The sequence below is a fragment of the Salvelinus namaycush genome, chromosome 36, assembly GCF_016432855.1.
Source record: "Salvelinus namaycush isolate Seneca chromosome 36, SaNama_1.0, whole genome shotgun sequence".
In the NCBI taxonomy this organism is placed as follows: Eukaryota; Metazoa; Chordata; class Actinopteri; order Salmoniformes; family Salmonidae; genus Salvelinus; species Salvelinus namaycush.
This window is the reverse complement of record NC_052342.1, coordinates 25,298,012-25,316,344: the sequence shown is the minus strand read 5'-3', so window position 1 is coordinate 25,316,344 and position 18,333 is coordinate 25,298,012. Positions and strand designations below refer to the sequence as shown.

The window sequence follows — 18,333 nt, the reverse complement described above, 5'->3', positions numbered from 1 at the left end:
GATGCAGGCATGGCTGAGGATGGAGAGATGGGAATATCAGCCTACCGAAATAAACATCCAGGCTGTTGTCTTGAGTCGGACTAGTTCTATATGCTGTGGAATAGGACAGGCTTCTGCCTATTCATAATGTGTTTAGGACAGGCTGCAGCTGCCTAATCATAATGTGTTTAGGACAGGCTACAGCTGCCTAATGATAATGTGTTTAGGACAGGCTACAGCTGCCTAATCATAATGTGTTTAGGACAGGCTGCAGCTGCCTAATCATAATGTGTTTAGGACAGGCTACAGCTGCCTAATCATAATGTGTTTAGGACAGGCTACAGCTGCCTAATCATAATGTGTTTAGGACAGGCGGCAGCTGCCTAATCATAATGTGTTTAGGACAGGCTACAGCTGCCTAATCATAATGTGTTTAGGACAGGCTACAGCTGCCTAATCATAATGTGTTTAGGACAGGCTACAGCTGCCTAATCATAATGTGTTTAGGACAGGCTACAGCTGCCTAATCATAATGTGTTTAGGACAGGCTGCAGCTGCCTAATCATAATGTGTTTAGGACAGGCTGCAGCTGCCTAATCATAATGTGTTTAGGACAGGCTACAGCTGCCTATTCATAATGTGTTTCAGAGGGCTGCATCAAACAGCCTGAAATACACTACATGGCCAAACGTATGTGGACACCCCTTCAAATTAGTGGATTCATCTATTTCAGCCACACCCGTTGCTGACAGGTGTATAAAATCGAGCACACAGCCATGCAATCTCCATAGACAAACATTGTCAGTAGAATGGCCTTATTGAAGAGCTCAGTGACTTTTAAAGTGGCACCGTCATAGGATGCCACCTTTCCAACAAGTCAGTTCATCAAATTTCTGCCCTGCTAGAGCTGCCCCGATCAACTGTAAGTGCTGTTATTGTGAAGTGGATTAATTTAGGAGCAGCAACGGCTCAACCGCGAAGTGGTAGGCCACACAAGCTCACAGAACGGAACCGCCGAGTGCTGAAGCGTGTAGCTCATAAAATGTGTCTGTCCTCGGTTGCAACACTCACTACCGAGATACAAACTGCCTCTGGAAGCAACGTCAGCACAAGAACTGTTCATCGGGAGCTTCACAAAATGGGTTTCCATGGCCGAGCAGCCGCACACAAGCCTAAGTTCACCATGCTCAATGTCAAGTGTCGGCTTGAGTGGTGTAAAGCTCGCCGCCATTGGACTCTAGAGCAGTGGATACGCGTTCTGTGGAGTGATGAATCACGCTTCGCCATCTGGCAGTCCGATGGACGTATCTGGGTTTGGCGGATGCCAGAAGAACGCTACTTGCCCCAATGCATAGTGTCAACTGTAAAGTTTGGTGGAGGAGGAATAACGGTCTGGGGCTGTTTTTCATGGTTCAGGCTAGGCCTCTTAGTTACAGTTAAGGGAAATCTTAATGCTACAGCATACAATTACATTCTAGACGATTCTGTGCTTCCAACTTTGCGGCAACAGTTTTGGGAAGGCCCCTTCCTGTTTCAGCATGACAATGCCCCTCGTGCACAATGTGAGGTCCATACAGAAATGGTTTGTCAAGATCGGTGTGGAAGGGCTTGACTGGCCTGCACAGAGCCCTGACCTCAACCCCACTGAACACCTTTGGGATGAATTGGAACGCTGACTGCGAGCCAGGCCTAATCGCCCAACATCAGTGCCCGACCTCACTAATGCTCTTGTGGCTGAATGGAAGCAAGTCCCCACAGCAATGTTCAAACATCTAGTGGAAAGCCTTCCCAGAAGAGTGGAGGCTGTTATAGCAGCAAAGGGGGGACCAACTCCATATTAATGCCCATGATTTTGGACCAGCAGGTGTCCACCTAATTTTGTAGTACCATGTAGTATATTATATGGAGAGCCATTATAGTGCCTGTAAGAGTATTTAGACACTTAAAACTAGTCGTTTCGAATTGTTCACTTTTTTGTTGTTAATTTAATCTAGTTTATCGACAACATGCGCCATGTCCACGCTCAGACATAATGTAATTTACAGTAGGCCCCTATATGTAGGCCATAATTGTAAATAAGAATGTGTTCTTAACTGACATGCCAAGTTAAATAAAGGTTAAATTAAATAAATATATATATCAGTATGAATATTATGTCCACATACAGTGGACATAGTGAAATAGGGCACCTTGCTTTTCACTGCCCTTTCATCCACACCGTGGTAATGTTTTGTCCCTATCTGGATGTGCTATAGGCAACATTAGTTTCCCCTTTAACAAAACACATCTTGTGGAACATTTCAAACAATGCTAATAGGCTATAGTCAGACTATGTTTAAAAAAAAAAAAATGTAATTAACCAATAATGTATGTTGATGCTACTACTATGTACAATATTCAATGATGTTTCCATATGATAACAATAGCCTAATATATTTAATATGCCATAAACTATAGTTTTTTTTTAACAGTTTCACTCAATTCATTCTAATTAACTTAATCATTATGACACACCCTTCATTGTTGTCATTGGTTCGAGCATTCATGACATCACCCTGAAGAAGGCACAGAGATGCAGAAACGTTGGTGTTTTTTTTTTACCCAATAAATGACTGGGAGTTTATATATAGAGCGTGTGACTGTGTTTATTTTTATAGCTTATAGTTTATATTCCACGTTAGTCAGCACCTCTACATAAAATACGTTTCTCTGGGTGTGCGCCAGCTCATGTTTTTTATAGGACTATAGACCTACCATCCCTATAAATTGGCAATTAATTTGTAGGCTAAAAGTGTTGAGTAGGCCAAGACATGCATCTTCAGTCACGTGTTATCATCTACAGTAAAACTTGCACCATCACCCATGACAACAAGGCCACCAGAAGCAAAGGTGTCAAATCTATAAAAACTAAGGATAAACTAAAAAGGCGCGTCTGATCTATTGATGGACCTTAAAGACAATTAGGCTAAGCGCGCCTGTCCCCCATGTAGCCTATACACCCAGTCATTCAGTCAGTCAGTCAGTCACACCGCAGTGTTCCCCTACCTCCTCTCTCCCTGCTCGGTCTTCTAAGGTCTCCTCTCCTGTCTCCGGTGGTACTGGCACCTCCGTCTGCATGTTATCTTTCCTCTTCCACCCTGACACGTGCCCTACCGTTAGCCCTACGGTTAACGGTGCCAGGGATGGGGACCCACCCCAGCAGTGGCGGCCCTGGACAGAGGCTGGGACCACCTCCTCGGCACGGAGGGAGTCACCCCATCCGTCGCCGGTCGAGATCCGGTTTCACTGTAGTGATGACAGTACAGCCTGCGGCAAATGCGCATAATCCACGCCGATTGAAAGTCGTCTCTGTCGGGATCAGAAGAGTTCATTCACCCGGTGCCTCTCGGTTCTTCTTCACGCCTTCCATGGTTTGATTAATTCACCTTTCCCATGCAAACATAGCATAGATTAGATAAAACCCACAATTCTTCCGTTAAAGATTAGATTAACGTCTGTTCGTTAGTCCTGTGCGCTTCAGTGTTTGGCGGTGATAACCGGGATGCTTCTAGGCTTCGTTCTAGACGCAGGTGGGGCGGTGTGTTTGCATACGCTCGAGATGACTAATGCTGAGTTCATGTGCTATTCGGAATTAGAAAACTCTGAAATGTCCAACTTGCTAACTGGTTGTTCAACCGGTTAGCAAGTCGAACATTTCCGAGTGTCCTAGTTCCGACTAGCACATGAACGCGGCATGAGCCAACGGTTACGGTTTCGTTCAGAGTGAGCACGAGGGGCAGGCACGAGAGCGCTGATGTGAAAGATGGATGGGTAGGAGGAGGATGTTTTTCCGAAGGCAGACAGCGATCTCGGTAAAAGGCAAAACCAGGAACAACCGATTCCTTTTCTATGGTAAACAGTTTATTCTCTGAATTAAAATAAATAAATAACAACGATAAAACCCATCTCTGGTAGTTATTTTCTTTCTATTTTGTCTCCTTAGAACTAGAAGGTTCCACCTACTCATCCTTCTGCTTGCCCACCGACGTCGCCCACCACCTGAGCATATAGCCAACATACATTAGAGATGCGCAGGTCAGCTGTTTGTTCACCCGGTCACCAGCATTTGCTAATAACAACATTCTCAACCGTATAATTATATGTGTTCAAGTGAACATTTGAGACATGCAAATAGCCTACCGAAAAGCATAAGCAGAAACGTAGGACTAGGAGGTTGCGGATGTGTTATTAGCAATTGTGGGTGAGGGTGACCAAACAGCTGACCCATGCATCACTAATCCACCACAGGAGGTTGGTGGCACCATAATTTGGGAGGACAAGCTCGTGGTAATGGCTGGAGTGGAATGGTATCAAATACATCAAACACATGTAATCCACACAGTATTTCATGACCCTAAAACCGCCAACCACACACTTCGGGAACTCTTATACGGAACTCACTTCGGAACTCTTATATACGGCTATACAAACAAGTCATATCACCATGATTTACATGACTCATCATTAACTCTGGTTCCTGTATGTGACTGACCAATATCTCACAAGGTTTCTTCTCTCAAAACTGAGAACTTGAAACTGAGATACCCCTTTCGGTTCTCAAAACAATGTTCTGGGCGTACTGACAAATTGCTTATACTTATAGTGAGGATCCCTCCAAGGCACAATCAGTCACTCGCATTAATCCAGTGAAATTAGTCGGCAGAAAAGCAACTGTGTACAATCTGATACACACAAACATAACATGTTCCCTCACAGTCCTTTGGGTGGTGGACCATTCTAGATGCACACCGGAAACTGTTGAGCATGAATAACCCAGCAGTGTGTCACGTTCCTGACCTTATTTCCTTTGTTCAGTCTTGTTTAGTTGGTCAGGACGTGAGCTGGGTGGGCATTCTATGTTATGTGTTTCTAGGTTGGGTTTATTGTTTGGCCTAATATGGTTCTCAATCAGAGGCAGGTGTTTGTCATTGTCTCTGATTGGGAACCATATTAAGGTTGACTGTTTTCACTGTTTATTTGTGGGTGATTGTTGCCGTGTCTGTGTTTGTTTCGCCACACGGTACTGTTTTCGTTCGTTTGTTCACGTCGTTTATTGTTTTTGTATTTTGTCAAGTGTTTTTCGTCTTCGTTGATAATATTAAATTATGTATTCAAACCACGCTGCGCTTTGGTCCGATCCTTGCTCCTCCTCAGACGAGGAGGAAGACGAGCGTTACACAGTGTTGCAGTTCGTGACACAAACCGGTGTGCCTGGCACCTACTACCCTACCTTCTGAGTCGCGCACATCCATGTCTCAAGGATTAAAAGTCCTCCGTTAACCTGTCTCCTCCCTAATGGCGGGTTTAGCATGGAAATCTTGGTGGGGCAAACACCATTTTTTTTAAATGCATACCAGCAAAGCCACTACACAACACAAAACAATACATTCATTGCACTATAACGGTGACAAACGGTGCCCACAAACTGTTAACATAAAGCTGTCCCAACAGCAGAGTCCCAACACGTTACCACTGCTACAGCTGGCTTTCAGCGGAGCCTTGTCTGACAGGGAAACAGTTAATTCAGCCTCATTTACTGCCTTTTAAGAAAACATAGCTGATATGGCTGACTTGCTGAAACAAATGTGTTTTTTTCTTCTGACAATTGAGATGTACAAACTATGGCATAAGGGGACGACGAGTGGTAAGAGGCAATTCGTAATTTCGATTAAGACATTAATGAGCGAGCTAGGACGGACGTAGTCAATATAGCTATTAGTGGCTCCCGAGTGGCGCAGCGGTCTAAGGCACTTCATCTTGGCGCTAGAGGCGTCACTACAGACCCTATTTCGATCCCTGGCTGTATCACAACCGACTGTGATCGGGAGTCCCATAAGGGCGACACACAATTGGCCCAGAGTTATTCGGGTTAGGGAAGGGTTTGGCTGCTGTAGGCCGTCATTGTTAAATAAGAATTTGTTCTGAATTGACTTGCCTAGTTAAATAAAGGTTAAAAAAATGTGTTAAGCACTTTTGAAATGTACAGCGACAGAATTCAGAACATGGGCCGTTCTTACAGTATTCTCCCTGTACACCAAGTCAGAACCGTAGGATGAATAAAGGGGGCTTATAAGCAGACAATGAAAGCTCTTACAATATTCAATGATTACATTTATCTAAAACAGGCTATAGGCTACATGTGCACTACCAAATCAGAACAGTAGGCTAAATTATGAGAGTGAAAAGGGACAAATTATTAGGGTGAGGCACATGGGCTCCTAACAGCTAATTACAACACAACATACACTAATTATTACTTTTTTAGCTACAGTATACACATCTCCCTGGCATACAGGGTTGGGTAGGTTACTGTAATCCGTTACAGTTACTAGTTACCTGTCCAAAATTGTAATCAGTAACATCAATTTTAGATTACCCAAACTCAATAACGTAATCTGATTACATTGTTACTTTTAGATTACTTTACCCTTAAGAGGCATTAGAAGAAGACAAAAATGTATGTTACTAATTGAACGACATGTATTGCAGGATAAATCAATGTTAAAGTTTACATAGCTGGCCATATATGGATGTTACATTTTACTTTATGGGTTGGTTATGTAGGCTTCTTCTAACCCATCAGTTTCTACTACATATAATAATATTCAATTATATCTTCTTTTTTTTTTGTCTTTTTTTTTTGTCTTGTCTTTCTCAGAGTCACGAATATTGTCACAAACATTCAGTAGCAGAACTGGACATAGGTATCTTCATGGAAAATATCTTTACATTAAAAACCAAAGTCTATCAGAATTCCAGTCATTCCAATAAATGTTATACCCTTTGATCTTCAAGAACAGGATTCCACTCCTGTTCTTGAAGATCAAAGGGTATAACATTTATTGGAATGACTGGAATTCTGATAGACTTTGGTTTTTAATGTAAAACAATATGGATAATCTATACTTCCATATTTCCACATATGGAAGTATAGATTATCCATATTGTTTTACCTGAATATAACCCCAAAACTAAGGACTTATTACCCAGCACTACTCCGTTGTTTATGATGTTGTTGTCATGGAATGGCATGCTTTGAATACTACTGAAAAGTGCTGTTTACATGTGAAAAATGTATGACATGTGCTGCATTGGCTATAGGCCTATTGTTTTCCTTTTTGTTGGTGACACTTTGATATCTTGATAATATATGCAGCTGTTTAAAGGGCAAATCCACAAGATGAAACAATAACAAAACGGTTGCCCCGCCTCTGTTTTGGTAAAAAGCTGTGATTCACATCAGTGCGCTATGTAGATATCAATAAGAAGTGACATCCGTATCGCCGTTGACTACCCCACTGCTGTCATCCTTACCTCCAAGCGTTTATTCATGTTGGATAATCTTTGGATGCCGACAGCAGTCCCACCATTGGAAGACATGGCTTTGAATGTAGCCTACAAACCCTATTCCTGCTCTTTTCCCACAATCCATCAAACACATTTGGTGTGACATCATAGTGGTCTCTGAATTATGGTCAGACTCGTTCACATTGAACAAATTTAAACTTGCTCCTTTTTCAATGCTGATTTGAATGTCATTCAAAAAACAGATTACATTTTTTTTTTCATTATTCTGAATGAAAAAACATCCTTTTTGAATGTAAAAGTAATCCTCGAAGTAATCAAGTTTTTCAAAAGAATCTCATCTGATTACAATATTTTTGCTGGTAATGTAACGGATTCCCTCACATGTAACTGATTACATGTAATCAGTTACTCCCCAACCCTGCTGGCATAATACATCATTTATGAAACATTTATGAAGCTCTTACAATATTCAATAACTACATTTCTCTAAAACAGGTTATAGGCTACATGTGCACCACCAAGTCAGAACAGTAGAAGTTATGAGAGGGAAAAGGGACCAAATTATTAAGGTGAGGCTCATGGGCTACTAACAGCTTACTACACAACATACACTTAGTATTACTTTCTTAGCTACAGTATACATATCTCCCTGGCATATTACATCATTAATGCAGCAGCATACAAGACATTTCTGGACTCACCTTGTGATGTGCTCACTTGAACAGGAAGGGGTTGCGGCAGTCCTTGTGGGCAAATTTTGTCATCAAACTTTGACATCAAAGTCTGTCATTCTCTGGATTTATGGTGATTTCAAGACAACTGGGAACTCTGGGAAAAAAACAAGGTTGAATCATGACGTCAGTGATCTTCAAGTCGGAGCTCCAGAAAGAGGCCAGAGTTCCCGACTTAAAATTCCGAGTTGGGATGACCATTTGACAACGTATTTTCCCAGTCGGAGCTCGTTTGTTCCCCGAGTTCCCAGTTGTCTTGGACTCACTGAAGTCAGATTTCACAGTTTCCAGCACAGCAGAAATCATGCTTCATTGACAATAAGGCCAATGTTGAATGTTTATCCTTTTAAGCTTGGAAAAAGAGACCCTTAAACCCAGACTTGGGACCACACACCCGCTCCACTGAATAGCAGGCTAGTGATTGCTTTGCAATGCTTGCAGTTAGCCACTGATTCCTTCCAAACCTCTCATTGTTGGATTTGCGATTTCCAGTTTTGTAATGTTTATGTTCTATGGCCGATGAGCACCGATACATTTTATCTATAATTACTATACTATTACTATAATTACTATACTATTACTATAATTACTATACTATTACTATAATTACTATACTATTACTAATTATTATATTTGATCTTCCTATGAATAAGGACTAAAACGTATTTGCCAGTATATTGTCAACTTGATTCATGATGATGACTGCTAGCTAAGATTTTGAAAGTATGATGTTAACATGATCAGTCTAATCAAAGATACTGTAGATATAACATGATTTGACGTAATTTTATCTGTGGCCAATGACCTTGAGCCTTCTTGGATGGGCACTTCTAATGTAACTCTATGGCAGCACCCAGGGGGCTTGAATTCTCAAACTCTCCCCATAGATTTTTCGGTGACGTAGTGTCCCCATGAGTGACAGAACACTGGGCCAATCACGGCGCAACTAGAGAACATTACCAACCCCTACTCTGTATTTTCCGCTGGCTGCCCCACCACCACAGAAAGCACTAGGCTGAAACACCTGCATTTGGGAGCTGCTTTACTCAAGAAAACAAAGAGAGACCATGTTTGTATACAGCTTTATTACATTGTTTACATTCTTTGCAAACTGATATGTGACACACGTATCGATGCCAAAATAACATTAAAAAACAGGCCTTTTCCCCCCCTAAGCTAAAAAAGGCAGGGCTCAAAACAGAATGACGTGTCGCCACTGCTCCTCCTCTTCATCTACACTGATTGAAGTGGATTTAACAAGTGACGTCAATAAGGGATCATAGCTTTCACCTGGATTCACCTGGTCAGTCTATGTCATGGGAAGAGCAGGTGTACCTAATGTTTTGTACAATTAGGGCTGTTTTAAAATGCTTTAATGTGATAAACTGGAACATCTTTGGGTGTTATGGGTAACACATCCATTTATAACAGTGACAACAACAAATAATATTTCTCCAAACTACAGCAAAGACTTTTATTCATTCTTAAACATAATTTCTGGAACTTTTTAAAACAATACTTAATTATTTTACCTTTATTTAACCTTTATTTAACTAGGCAAGTAAGTTAAGAACAAATTCTTATTTACAATGACGGCCTAGGAACAGTGGGTTAACTGCCTGTTCAGGGGCAGAACGACAGATCTGTACCTTGTCAGCTCGGGGATTCGATCTTGCAACCTTTCGGTTACTAGTCCAACGCTCTAACCACTAGGCTACCCACTGCCGCACTTGACTAGAAAATAGTAAAAAAATCACAACAATAGCAGCATTTACATATAGGTTTACCTTGGCAGGGAATGACAAAGGAACAAAGTATTTTAAACACTACATTGTAGAGGTGTGTGTGTGTTGTGGTGCGTGAGCGAGAGTGTGTCTATGACAGTGCTCCTTTCGTACAGTAGAGCTGGTAGACTGTGCGACTCAAAGCTGGACCCAAGTTCCTGAAATGCAAACAGAACCAACAATAAGCAGTCAATTAATTAACATCTGCAGTTCTTTTCACACGTTCTCACCTTTTCAGTTTTCCATATCGGATGGAGGAGAGTAGTTTCTCTCTTTCTGTGTCGCTGGGGCACTGCTCATACGCTTTCAACAGACTGGAGGGATGAGAGGAGAGAGAGATGAGAGAGATAAAGGACATGCTGGTATAGCCCATCTGTAAATAGCCAATCCAACTACCTCATCCCCAGTGTTTTTTATTTTGCTCCTTTGCACCCCAGTATCTCTACTTGCACATTCATCTTCTGCACATCTATCACTCCAGTGTTTTATTGCTAAATTGTAATTGTTTTCGCCACTATGGCCTATTTATTACCTTACCTCCCTTATCTTACCTCATTTGCACACACTGTATATAGACTTTTCTATTGTGTTATTGATTGTACGTTTGTTTATTCCATGTGTAACTCTGTGTTGTTGTTTGTGTCGCACTGCTTTGCTTTATCTTTAACCTGGTTAAATAAAGATGAAAGAAAACAATTTGAAAGTAGTCAGCCCCATCTCACCTACGTCAACAGAGAAACCAGCCCTATCTCACCTACGTCAACAGAGAAACCAGCCCTCTCTCACCTACGTCAACAGAGAAACCAGCCCTCTCTCACCTACGTCAACAGAGAAACCAGCCCTCTCTCACCTACGTCAACAGAGAAACCAGCCCTCTCTCACCTACGTCAACAGAGAAACCAGCCCTCTCTCACCTACGTCAAGGGAGAAACCAGCTCCATCTCGCCTACGTCAACAGAGAAACCAGCCCCATCTCGGCTACGTCAACGGAGAAACCAGCCCTCTCTCACCTACGTCAACAGAGAAACCAGCCCTCTCTCACCTACGTCAACAGAGAAACCAGCCCCATCTCACCTACGTCAACAGAGAAACCAGCCCTCTCTCACCTACGTCAAGGGAGAAACCAGCTCCATCTCGCCTACGTCAACGGAGAAACCAGCCCCATCTCATCTACGTCAACAGAGAAACCAGCCCCATCTCACCTACGTCAACAGAGAAACCAGCCCCATCTCACCTACGTCAACAGAGAAACCAGCCCCATCTCACCTACGTCAACAGAGAAACCAGCCCCATCTCACCTACGTCAACAGAGAAACCAGCCCCATCTCACCTACGTCAACAGAGAAACCAGCCCTCTCTCACCTACGTCAATAGAGAAACCAGCCCCATCTCACCTACGTCAATAGAGAAACCAGCCCCATCTCGCCTACGTCAACGGAGAAACCAGCCCCATCTCGCCTACGTCAACAGAGAAACCAGCCCCATCTCACCTACGTCAAGGGAGAAACCAGCTCCATCTCACCTACGTCAAGGGAGAAACCAGCTCCATCTCACCTACGTCAAGGGAGAAACCAGCTCCATCTCACCTACGTCAACGGAGAAACCAGCCCCATCTCACCTACGTCAAGGGAGAAACCAGCCCTATCTCACCTACGTCAACGGAGAAACCAGCCCTCTCTCACCTACGTCAAGGGAGAAACCAGCCCTATCTCACCTACGTCAACAGAGAAACCAGCCCCATCTCACCTACGTCAACAGAGAAACCAGCCCCATCTCACCTACGTCAACAGAGAAACCAGCCCCATCTCGCCTACGTCAACGGAGAAACCAGCCCCATCTCACCTACGTCAACGGAGAAACCTGCCCCATCTCACCTACGTCAACAGAGAAACCAGCCCCCTCTCACCTACGTCAATAGAGAAACCAGCCCCATCTCACCTACGTCAACAGAGAAACCAGCCCCATCTCACCTACGTCAACAGAGAAACCAGCCCCATCTCGCCTACGTCAACGGAGAAACCAGCCCCATCTCACCTACGTCAACAGAGAAACCAGCCCCATCTCACCTACGTCAACGGAGAAACCAGCCCCATCTCACCTACGTCAAGGGAGAAACCAGCCCCATCTCGCCTACGTCAACGGAGAAACCAGCCCCATCTCACCTACGACAACAGAGAAACCAGCCCCATCTCACCTACGTCAACAGAGAAACCAGCCCCATCTCGCCTACGTCAACGGAGAAACCAGCCCCATCTCACCTACGTCAACAGAGAAACCAGCCCCATCTCACCTACGTCAAGGGAGAAACCAGCCCTATCTCACCTACGTCAACAGAGAAACCAGCCCCATCTCACCTACGTCAACAGAGAAACCAGCTCCATCTCACCTACGTCAACAGAGAAACCAGCCCCATCTCACCTACGTCAACAGAGAAACCAGCCCCCTCTCACCTACGTCAACAGAGAAACCAGCCCCCTCTCACCTACGTCAACGGAGAAACCAGCCCTCTCTCACCTGTCAACAGAGAAACCAGCCCTCTCTCACCTGTCAACAGAGAAACCAGCCCTCTCTCACCTGTCAACGGAGAAACCAGCCCTCTCTCACCTGTCAACAGAGAAACCAGCCCTCTCTCACCTGTCAACGGAGAAACCAGCCCTCTCTCACCTGTCAACGGAGAAACCAGCCCTCTCTCACCTGTCAACGGAGAAACCAGCCCTCTCTCACCTGTCAACAGAGAAACCAGCCCTCTCTCACCTGTCAACAGAGAAACCAGCCCTCTCTCACCTGTCAGAGAAACCAGCCCTCTCTCACCTGTCAACAGAGAAACCAGCCCTCTCTCACCTGTCAACAGAGAAACCAGCCCTCTCTCACCTGTCAACAGAGAAACCAGCCCTCTCTCACCTGTCAACAGAGAAACCAGCCCTCTCTCACCTGTCAACAGAGAAACCAGCCCTCTCTCACCTGTCAACAGAGAAACCAGCCCTCTCTCACCTGTCAACAGAGAAACCAGCCCTATAACTTTCACTTCTAGACAAGGCAAATGCTTCTAGAAAGAAATGACCTAAAAAGATCTTTAGTCAGTCTAAACTTCACTACTTTTGACCAGGACTCATAGGGCTCCAGTGCACTATGTAGGGAATAGGGTGCCCTCTGACTCCTAACTGCATGACTGGAGGGGAAACTAGGGGCCAGCGACTGGAGGGGAAACTAGGGGCCAGCGACTGGAGGGGAAACTAGGGGCCAGCGACTGGAGGGGAAACTAGGGGCCAGCGACTGGAGGGGAAACTAGGGGCCAGCGACTGGAGGGGAAACTAGGGGCCAGCGACTGGAGGGGAAACTAGGGGCCAGCGACTGGAGGGGAAACTAGGGGCCAGCGACTGGAGGGGAAACTAGGGGCCAGCGACTGGAGGGGAAACTAGGGGCCAGCGACTGGAGGGGAAACTAGGGGCCAGCGACTGGAGGGGAAACTAGGGGCCAGCGACTGGAAGGGAAACTAGGGGCCAGCGACTGGAGGGGAAACTAGGGGCCAGCGACTGGAGGGGAAACTAGAGGTCAGCGACTGGAGGGGAAACTAGGGGCCAGCGACTGGAGGGGAAACTAGGGGCCAGCGACTGGAGGGGAAACTAGAGGTCAGTGACTGGAGGGGAAACTAGGGGCCAGTGACTGGAGGGGAAACTAGGGGCCAGTGACTGGAGGGGAAACTAGGGGCCAGTGACTGGAGGGGAAACTAGGGGCCAGTGACTGGAGGGGAAACTAGGGGCCAGTGACTGGAGGGGAAACTAGGGGCCAGTGACTGGAGGGGAAACTAGGGGCCAGTGACTGGAGGGGAAACTAGGGGCCAGTGACTGGAGGGGAAACTAGGGGCCAGTGACTGGAGGGGAAACTAGGGGCCAGTGACTGGAGGGGAAACTAGGGGCCAGTGACTGGAGGGGAAACTAGGTGTAAGTGGCTGGAGGGGGAACTAGGTGTAAGTGACTGGAGGGGAAACTAGAGGTCAGTGACTGGAGGGGAAACTAGAGGTCAGTGACTGGAGGGGAAACTAGAGGTCAGTGACTGGAGGGGAAACTAGGGCCCAGTGACTGGAGGGGAAACTATGGGCCAGTGACTGGAGGGGAAACTAGAGGTCAGTGACTGGAGGGGAAACTAGGGGCCAGTGACTGGAGGGGAAACTAGGGGTCAGTGACTGGAGGGGAAACTAGAGGTCAGTGACTGGAGGGGAAACTAGAGGTCAGCGACTGGAGGGGAAACTAGGGCCCAGCGACTGGAGGGGAAACTATGGGCCAGCGACTGGAAGGGAAACTAGAGGTCAGTGACTGGAAGGGAAACTAGGGGCCAGTGACTGGAGGGGAAACTAGGGGCCAGTGACTGGAGGGGAAACTAGGGGCCAGTGACTGGAGGGGAAACTAGGGGCCAGTGACTGGAGGGGAAACTAGGGGCCAGCGACTGGAGGGGAAACTAGGGGCCAGCGACTGGAGGGGAAACTAGGGGCCAGCGACTGGAGGGGAAACTAGGGGCCAGCGACTGGAGGGGAAACTAGGGGTCAGTGACTGGAGGGGAAACTAGGGGCCAGTGACTGGAGGGGAAACTAGGGGCCAGCGACTGGAGGGGAAACTAGGGGCCAGCGACTGGAGGGGAAACTAGGGGCCAGCGACTGGAGGGGAAACTAGGGGCCAGCGACTGGAGGGGAAACTAGGGGCCAGCGACTGGAGGGGAAACTAGGGGCCAGCGACTGGAGGGGAAACTAGGGGCCAGCGACTGGAGGGGAAACTAGGGGCCAGCGACTGGAGGGGAAACTAGGGGCCAGCGACTGGAGGGGAAACTAGGGGCCAGCGACTGGAGGGGAAACTAGGGGCCAGCGACTGGAGGGGAAACTAGGGGCCAGCGACTGGAGGGGAAACTAGGGGCCAGCGACTGGAGGGGAAACTAGGGGCCAGTGACTGGAGGGGAAACTAGGGGTCAGTGACTGGAGGGGAAACTAGGGACCAGTGACTGGAGGGGAAACTAGGGGCCAGTGACTGGAGGGGAAACTAGGGGCCAGTGACTGGAGGGGAAACTAGGGGCCAGTGACTGGAGGGGAAACTAGGGGCCAGTGACTGGAGGGGAAACTAGGGGCCAGTGACTGGAGGGGAAACTAGGGGCCAGCGACTGGAGGGGAAACTAGGGGTCAATTAATCATGTTTGCCTGAGAGACTACATCCTCAGCTTTAATGTGCGCCCCAAATCGCACCCTATTCCCTCATAGGACTCTGGTCAAAAGTAGAGCACTTTATAGTGACAAAATGGTGCTTCCAGAGCCAGCAGGCAGAGTCAATCAATAACTATCTGATCAATCAATGACCTTGTCAATCAACTAATCAATCATAGAGAGAGACACAGAGAGCGCCGGGGATCGGGAGAGATCGACAGAGACAGACAAAGAGACAGAGAGTGAGACAGAGACAGACAGGGAGACGGTTAACATACAGACAGATAGACACAGAGAGAGGCTTTTTACCAAATCATCTTCTCATGCTTTGTTAATCTAAAAAAAGACTGACTCAATTTGGCATAAGAGTCTGCTATACAAACTGGTGGAAAGTGGTGTTGGGGGAAAAACATAATAAAATCCATGTACACAAACAACTGGTGTGCGGCTAAAATAGGCAAAAAACACACAAATTTCTTCCCACAGGGCCGTGGGGTGAGACAGGGATGCAGCTTAAGCCCCACCCTCTTCAACATATATATCAACAAATTGGCGAGGGCACTAGAACAGTCTGCAGCACCCGGCCTCACCCTACTAGAATCTGAAGTCAAATGTCTACTGATGATCTGGTGTTTCTGTCCCCAACCAAGGAGGGCCTACAGCAGCACCTAGATCTTCCACACAGGTTCTGTCAGACCTGGGCCCTGACAGTAAATCTCAGTAAGACAAAAATGATGGTGTTCCAAAAAAGGTCCAGTCGCCAGAGCCACAAATACAAATTCCATCTAGACACCACTGCCCTAGAGCACACAAAAAACTATACATACCTCGGCCTAAACATCAGCGCCACAAGTAACTTCCACAAAGCTGTGAACAATCTGAGAGACAAGGCAAGAAGGGCCTTCTATGCCATCAAAAGGAACATAAAATTCGACATCCCAATTAGGATCTGGCTAAAAATACTTGAATCAGTTATAGAACCCTTTATGGTTGTGAGGTCTGGGGTCTACTCACCAACCAAGAATTCACAAAATGGGACAAACCCCAAATTGAGACTCTTCATGCAGAATTCTACAAAAATATCCTCAGTGTACAACGTAGAACACTAAATAATGCACGCAGAGCAGAATTAGGCCGATACCCACTAATTATCAAAATCCAGAAAAGAGACGTTAAATTCAACAACCACCTAAAAGGAAGCGATTCCCAAACCTTCCATAACAAAGCCATCACCTACAGAGACCAGCTTGCTTAGGGGACTCTTCTCCAGGTTCATCTCCAAACTTAAGGAAAGCTTTGACTCAGTGAGCATAGCCTTGCTATTGAGAAAGGCCGCCGTAGGCAGACATGGCTCTCAAGAGAAGACAGTCTATGTGCACACTGCCCACAAAATGAGGTGGAAACTGAGCTGCACTTCCTAACCTCCTGCCCAATGTATGACCATATTAGAGACACATATTTCCCTCAGATTACACAGATCTACAAAGAATTAGAAAACAAATCCAATTTTGATAAACTCCCATATCTACTGGGTGAAATACCACAGTGTGACATCACAGCAGCAAGATTTGTGACCTGTTGCCACAAGAAAAGGGCAACCAGTGAAGAACAAACACCATTGTAAATACAACCCATATTTATGTTTATTTATTTTCCCTTTTGTACTTTAAAACTATTTGCACATCGTTACAACACTGTATATAGACATAATATGACATTTGAAATGTCTTTATTCTTTTGGAACTTCTGTGAGTGTAATGTTTACTGTTCATATTTATATATTATCTTCTTCAATTGCTTTGGCAATGTTAACATAAAGCCCCTTAAATTGAAAAGCCAAGAGGTCAGCTTTGTGTGTGTGGTGTGTGTGTGTGTGTGTGTGTGTGTGTGTGTGTGTGTGTGTGTGTGTGTGTGTGTGTGTGTGTGTGTGTGTGTGTGTGTGTGTGTGTGTGTGTGTGTGTGTGTTACCTGTGTAAAGTACTGTAGTGCTCTAGTATAGCAACAGCCTTATCACCAGATAGTCCAGAGATCTGCATCAGCTGCCTGGCAAACACCTCTCTCACTGTCTGACACTGTAGAGAGACAGGGAGACGGTTAACATACACCTCTCACTGTAGAGAGACGGTTAACATACACCTCTCACTGTAGAGAGACAGAGAGACGGTTAACATACACCTCTCACTGTAGAGAGACAGAGAGACGGTTAACATACACCTCTCACTGTAGAGAGACAGAGAGACGGTTAACATACACCTCTCACTGTAGAGAGACGGTTAACATACACCTCTCACTGTAGAGAGACAGAGAGACGGTTAACATACACCTCTCACTGTAGAGAGACAGGGAGACGGTTAACATACACCTCTCACTGTAGAGAGACAGAGAGACGGTTAACATACACCTCTCACTGTAGAGAGACGGTTAACATACACCTCTCACTGTAGAGAGACAGAGAGACGGTTAACATACACCTCTCACTGTAGAGAGACAGAGAGACGGTTAACATACACCTCTCACTGTAGAGAGACAGAGAGACGGTTAACATACACCTCTCACTGTAGAGAGACAGAGAGACGGTTAACATACACCTCTCACTGTAGAGAGACAGAGAGACGGTTAACATACACCTCTCACTGTAGAGAGACAGAGAGACGGTTAACATACACCTCTCACTGTAGAGAGACAGGGAGACGGTTAACATACACCTCTCACTGTAGAGAGACAGAGAGACGGTTAACATACACCTCTCACTGTAGAGAGACAGAGAGACGGTTAACATACACCTCTCACTGTAGAGAGACAGGGAGACGGTTAACATACACCTCTCACTGTAGAGAGACAGAGAGACGGTTAACATACACCTCTCACTGTAGAGAGACAGGGAGACGGTTAACATACACCTCTCACTGTAGAGAGACAGAGAGACGGTTAACATACACCTCTCACTGTAGAGAGACGGTTAACATACACCTCTCACTGTAGAGAGACAGAGAGACGGTTAACATACACCTCTCACTGTAGAGAGACAGAGAGACGGTTAACATACACCTCTCACTGTAGAGAGACAGAGAGACGGTTAACATACACCTCTCACTGTAGAGAGACAGAGAGACGGTTAACATACACCTCTCACTGTAGAGAGACAGAGAGACGGTTAACATACACCTCTCACTGTAGAGAGACAGGGAGACGGTTAACATACACCTCTCACTGTAGAGAGACGGTTAACATACACCTCTCACTGTAGAGAGACAGAGAGACGGTTAACATACACCTCTCACTGTAGAGAGACGGTTAACATACACCT

General features: G+C 45.8%; 1 protein-coding gene and 1 non-coding gene across 2 annotated transcripts in view; both read right to left on the bottom strand.

The window, feature by feature from the left end:
• Positions 1–6,668: 6,668 nt before the first annotated feature.
• LOC120030724 lies at positions 6,669–6,737 on the bottom strand. The gene has a single exon (XR_005473679.1). It is a non-coding gene; the product is annotated as a small nucleolar RNA SNORD38 (small nucleolar RNA).
• A 2,981-nt stretch (positions 6,738–9,718) lies between these two features.
• mus81 (MUS81 structure-specific endonuclease subunit) overlaps positions 9,719–18,333 on the bottom strand; it is a 33,488-nt gene continuing 24,873 nt past the window's right edge. Inside the window, exons 14-16 of the mRNA XM_038975772.1 lie at positions 16,995–17,098; positions 10,072–10,155; positions 9,719–9,999 (exon numbers count right to left, since the gene is read on the bottom strand). Coding sequence (XP_038831700.1) covers positions 9,933–9,999; positions 10,072–10,155; positions 16,995–17,098 — 255 coding nt within the window. The 3' untranslated portion in view covers positions 9,719–9,932. The remainder of the gene's footprint in view (positions 10,000–10,071; positions 10,156–16,994; positions 17,099–18,333) is intronic.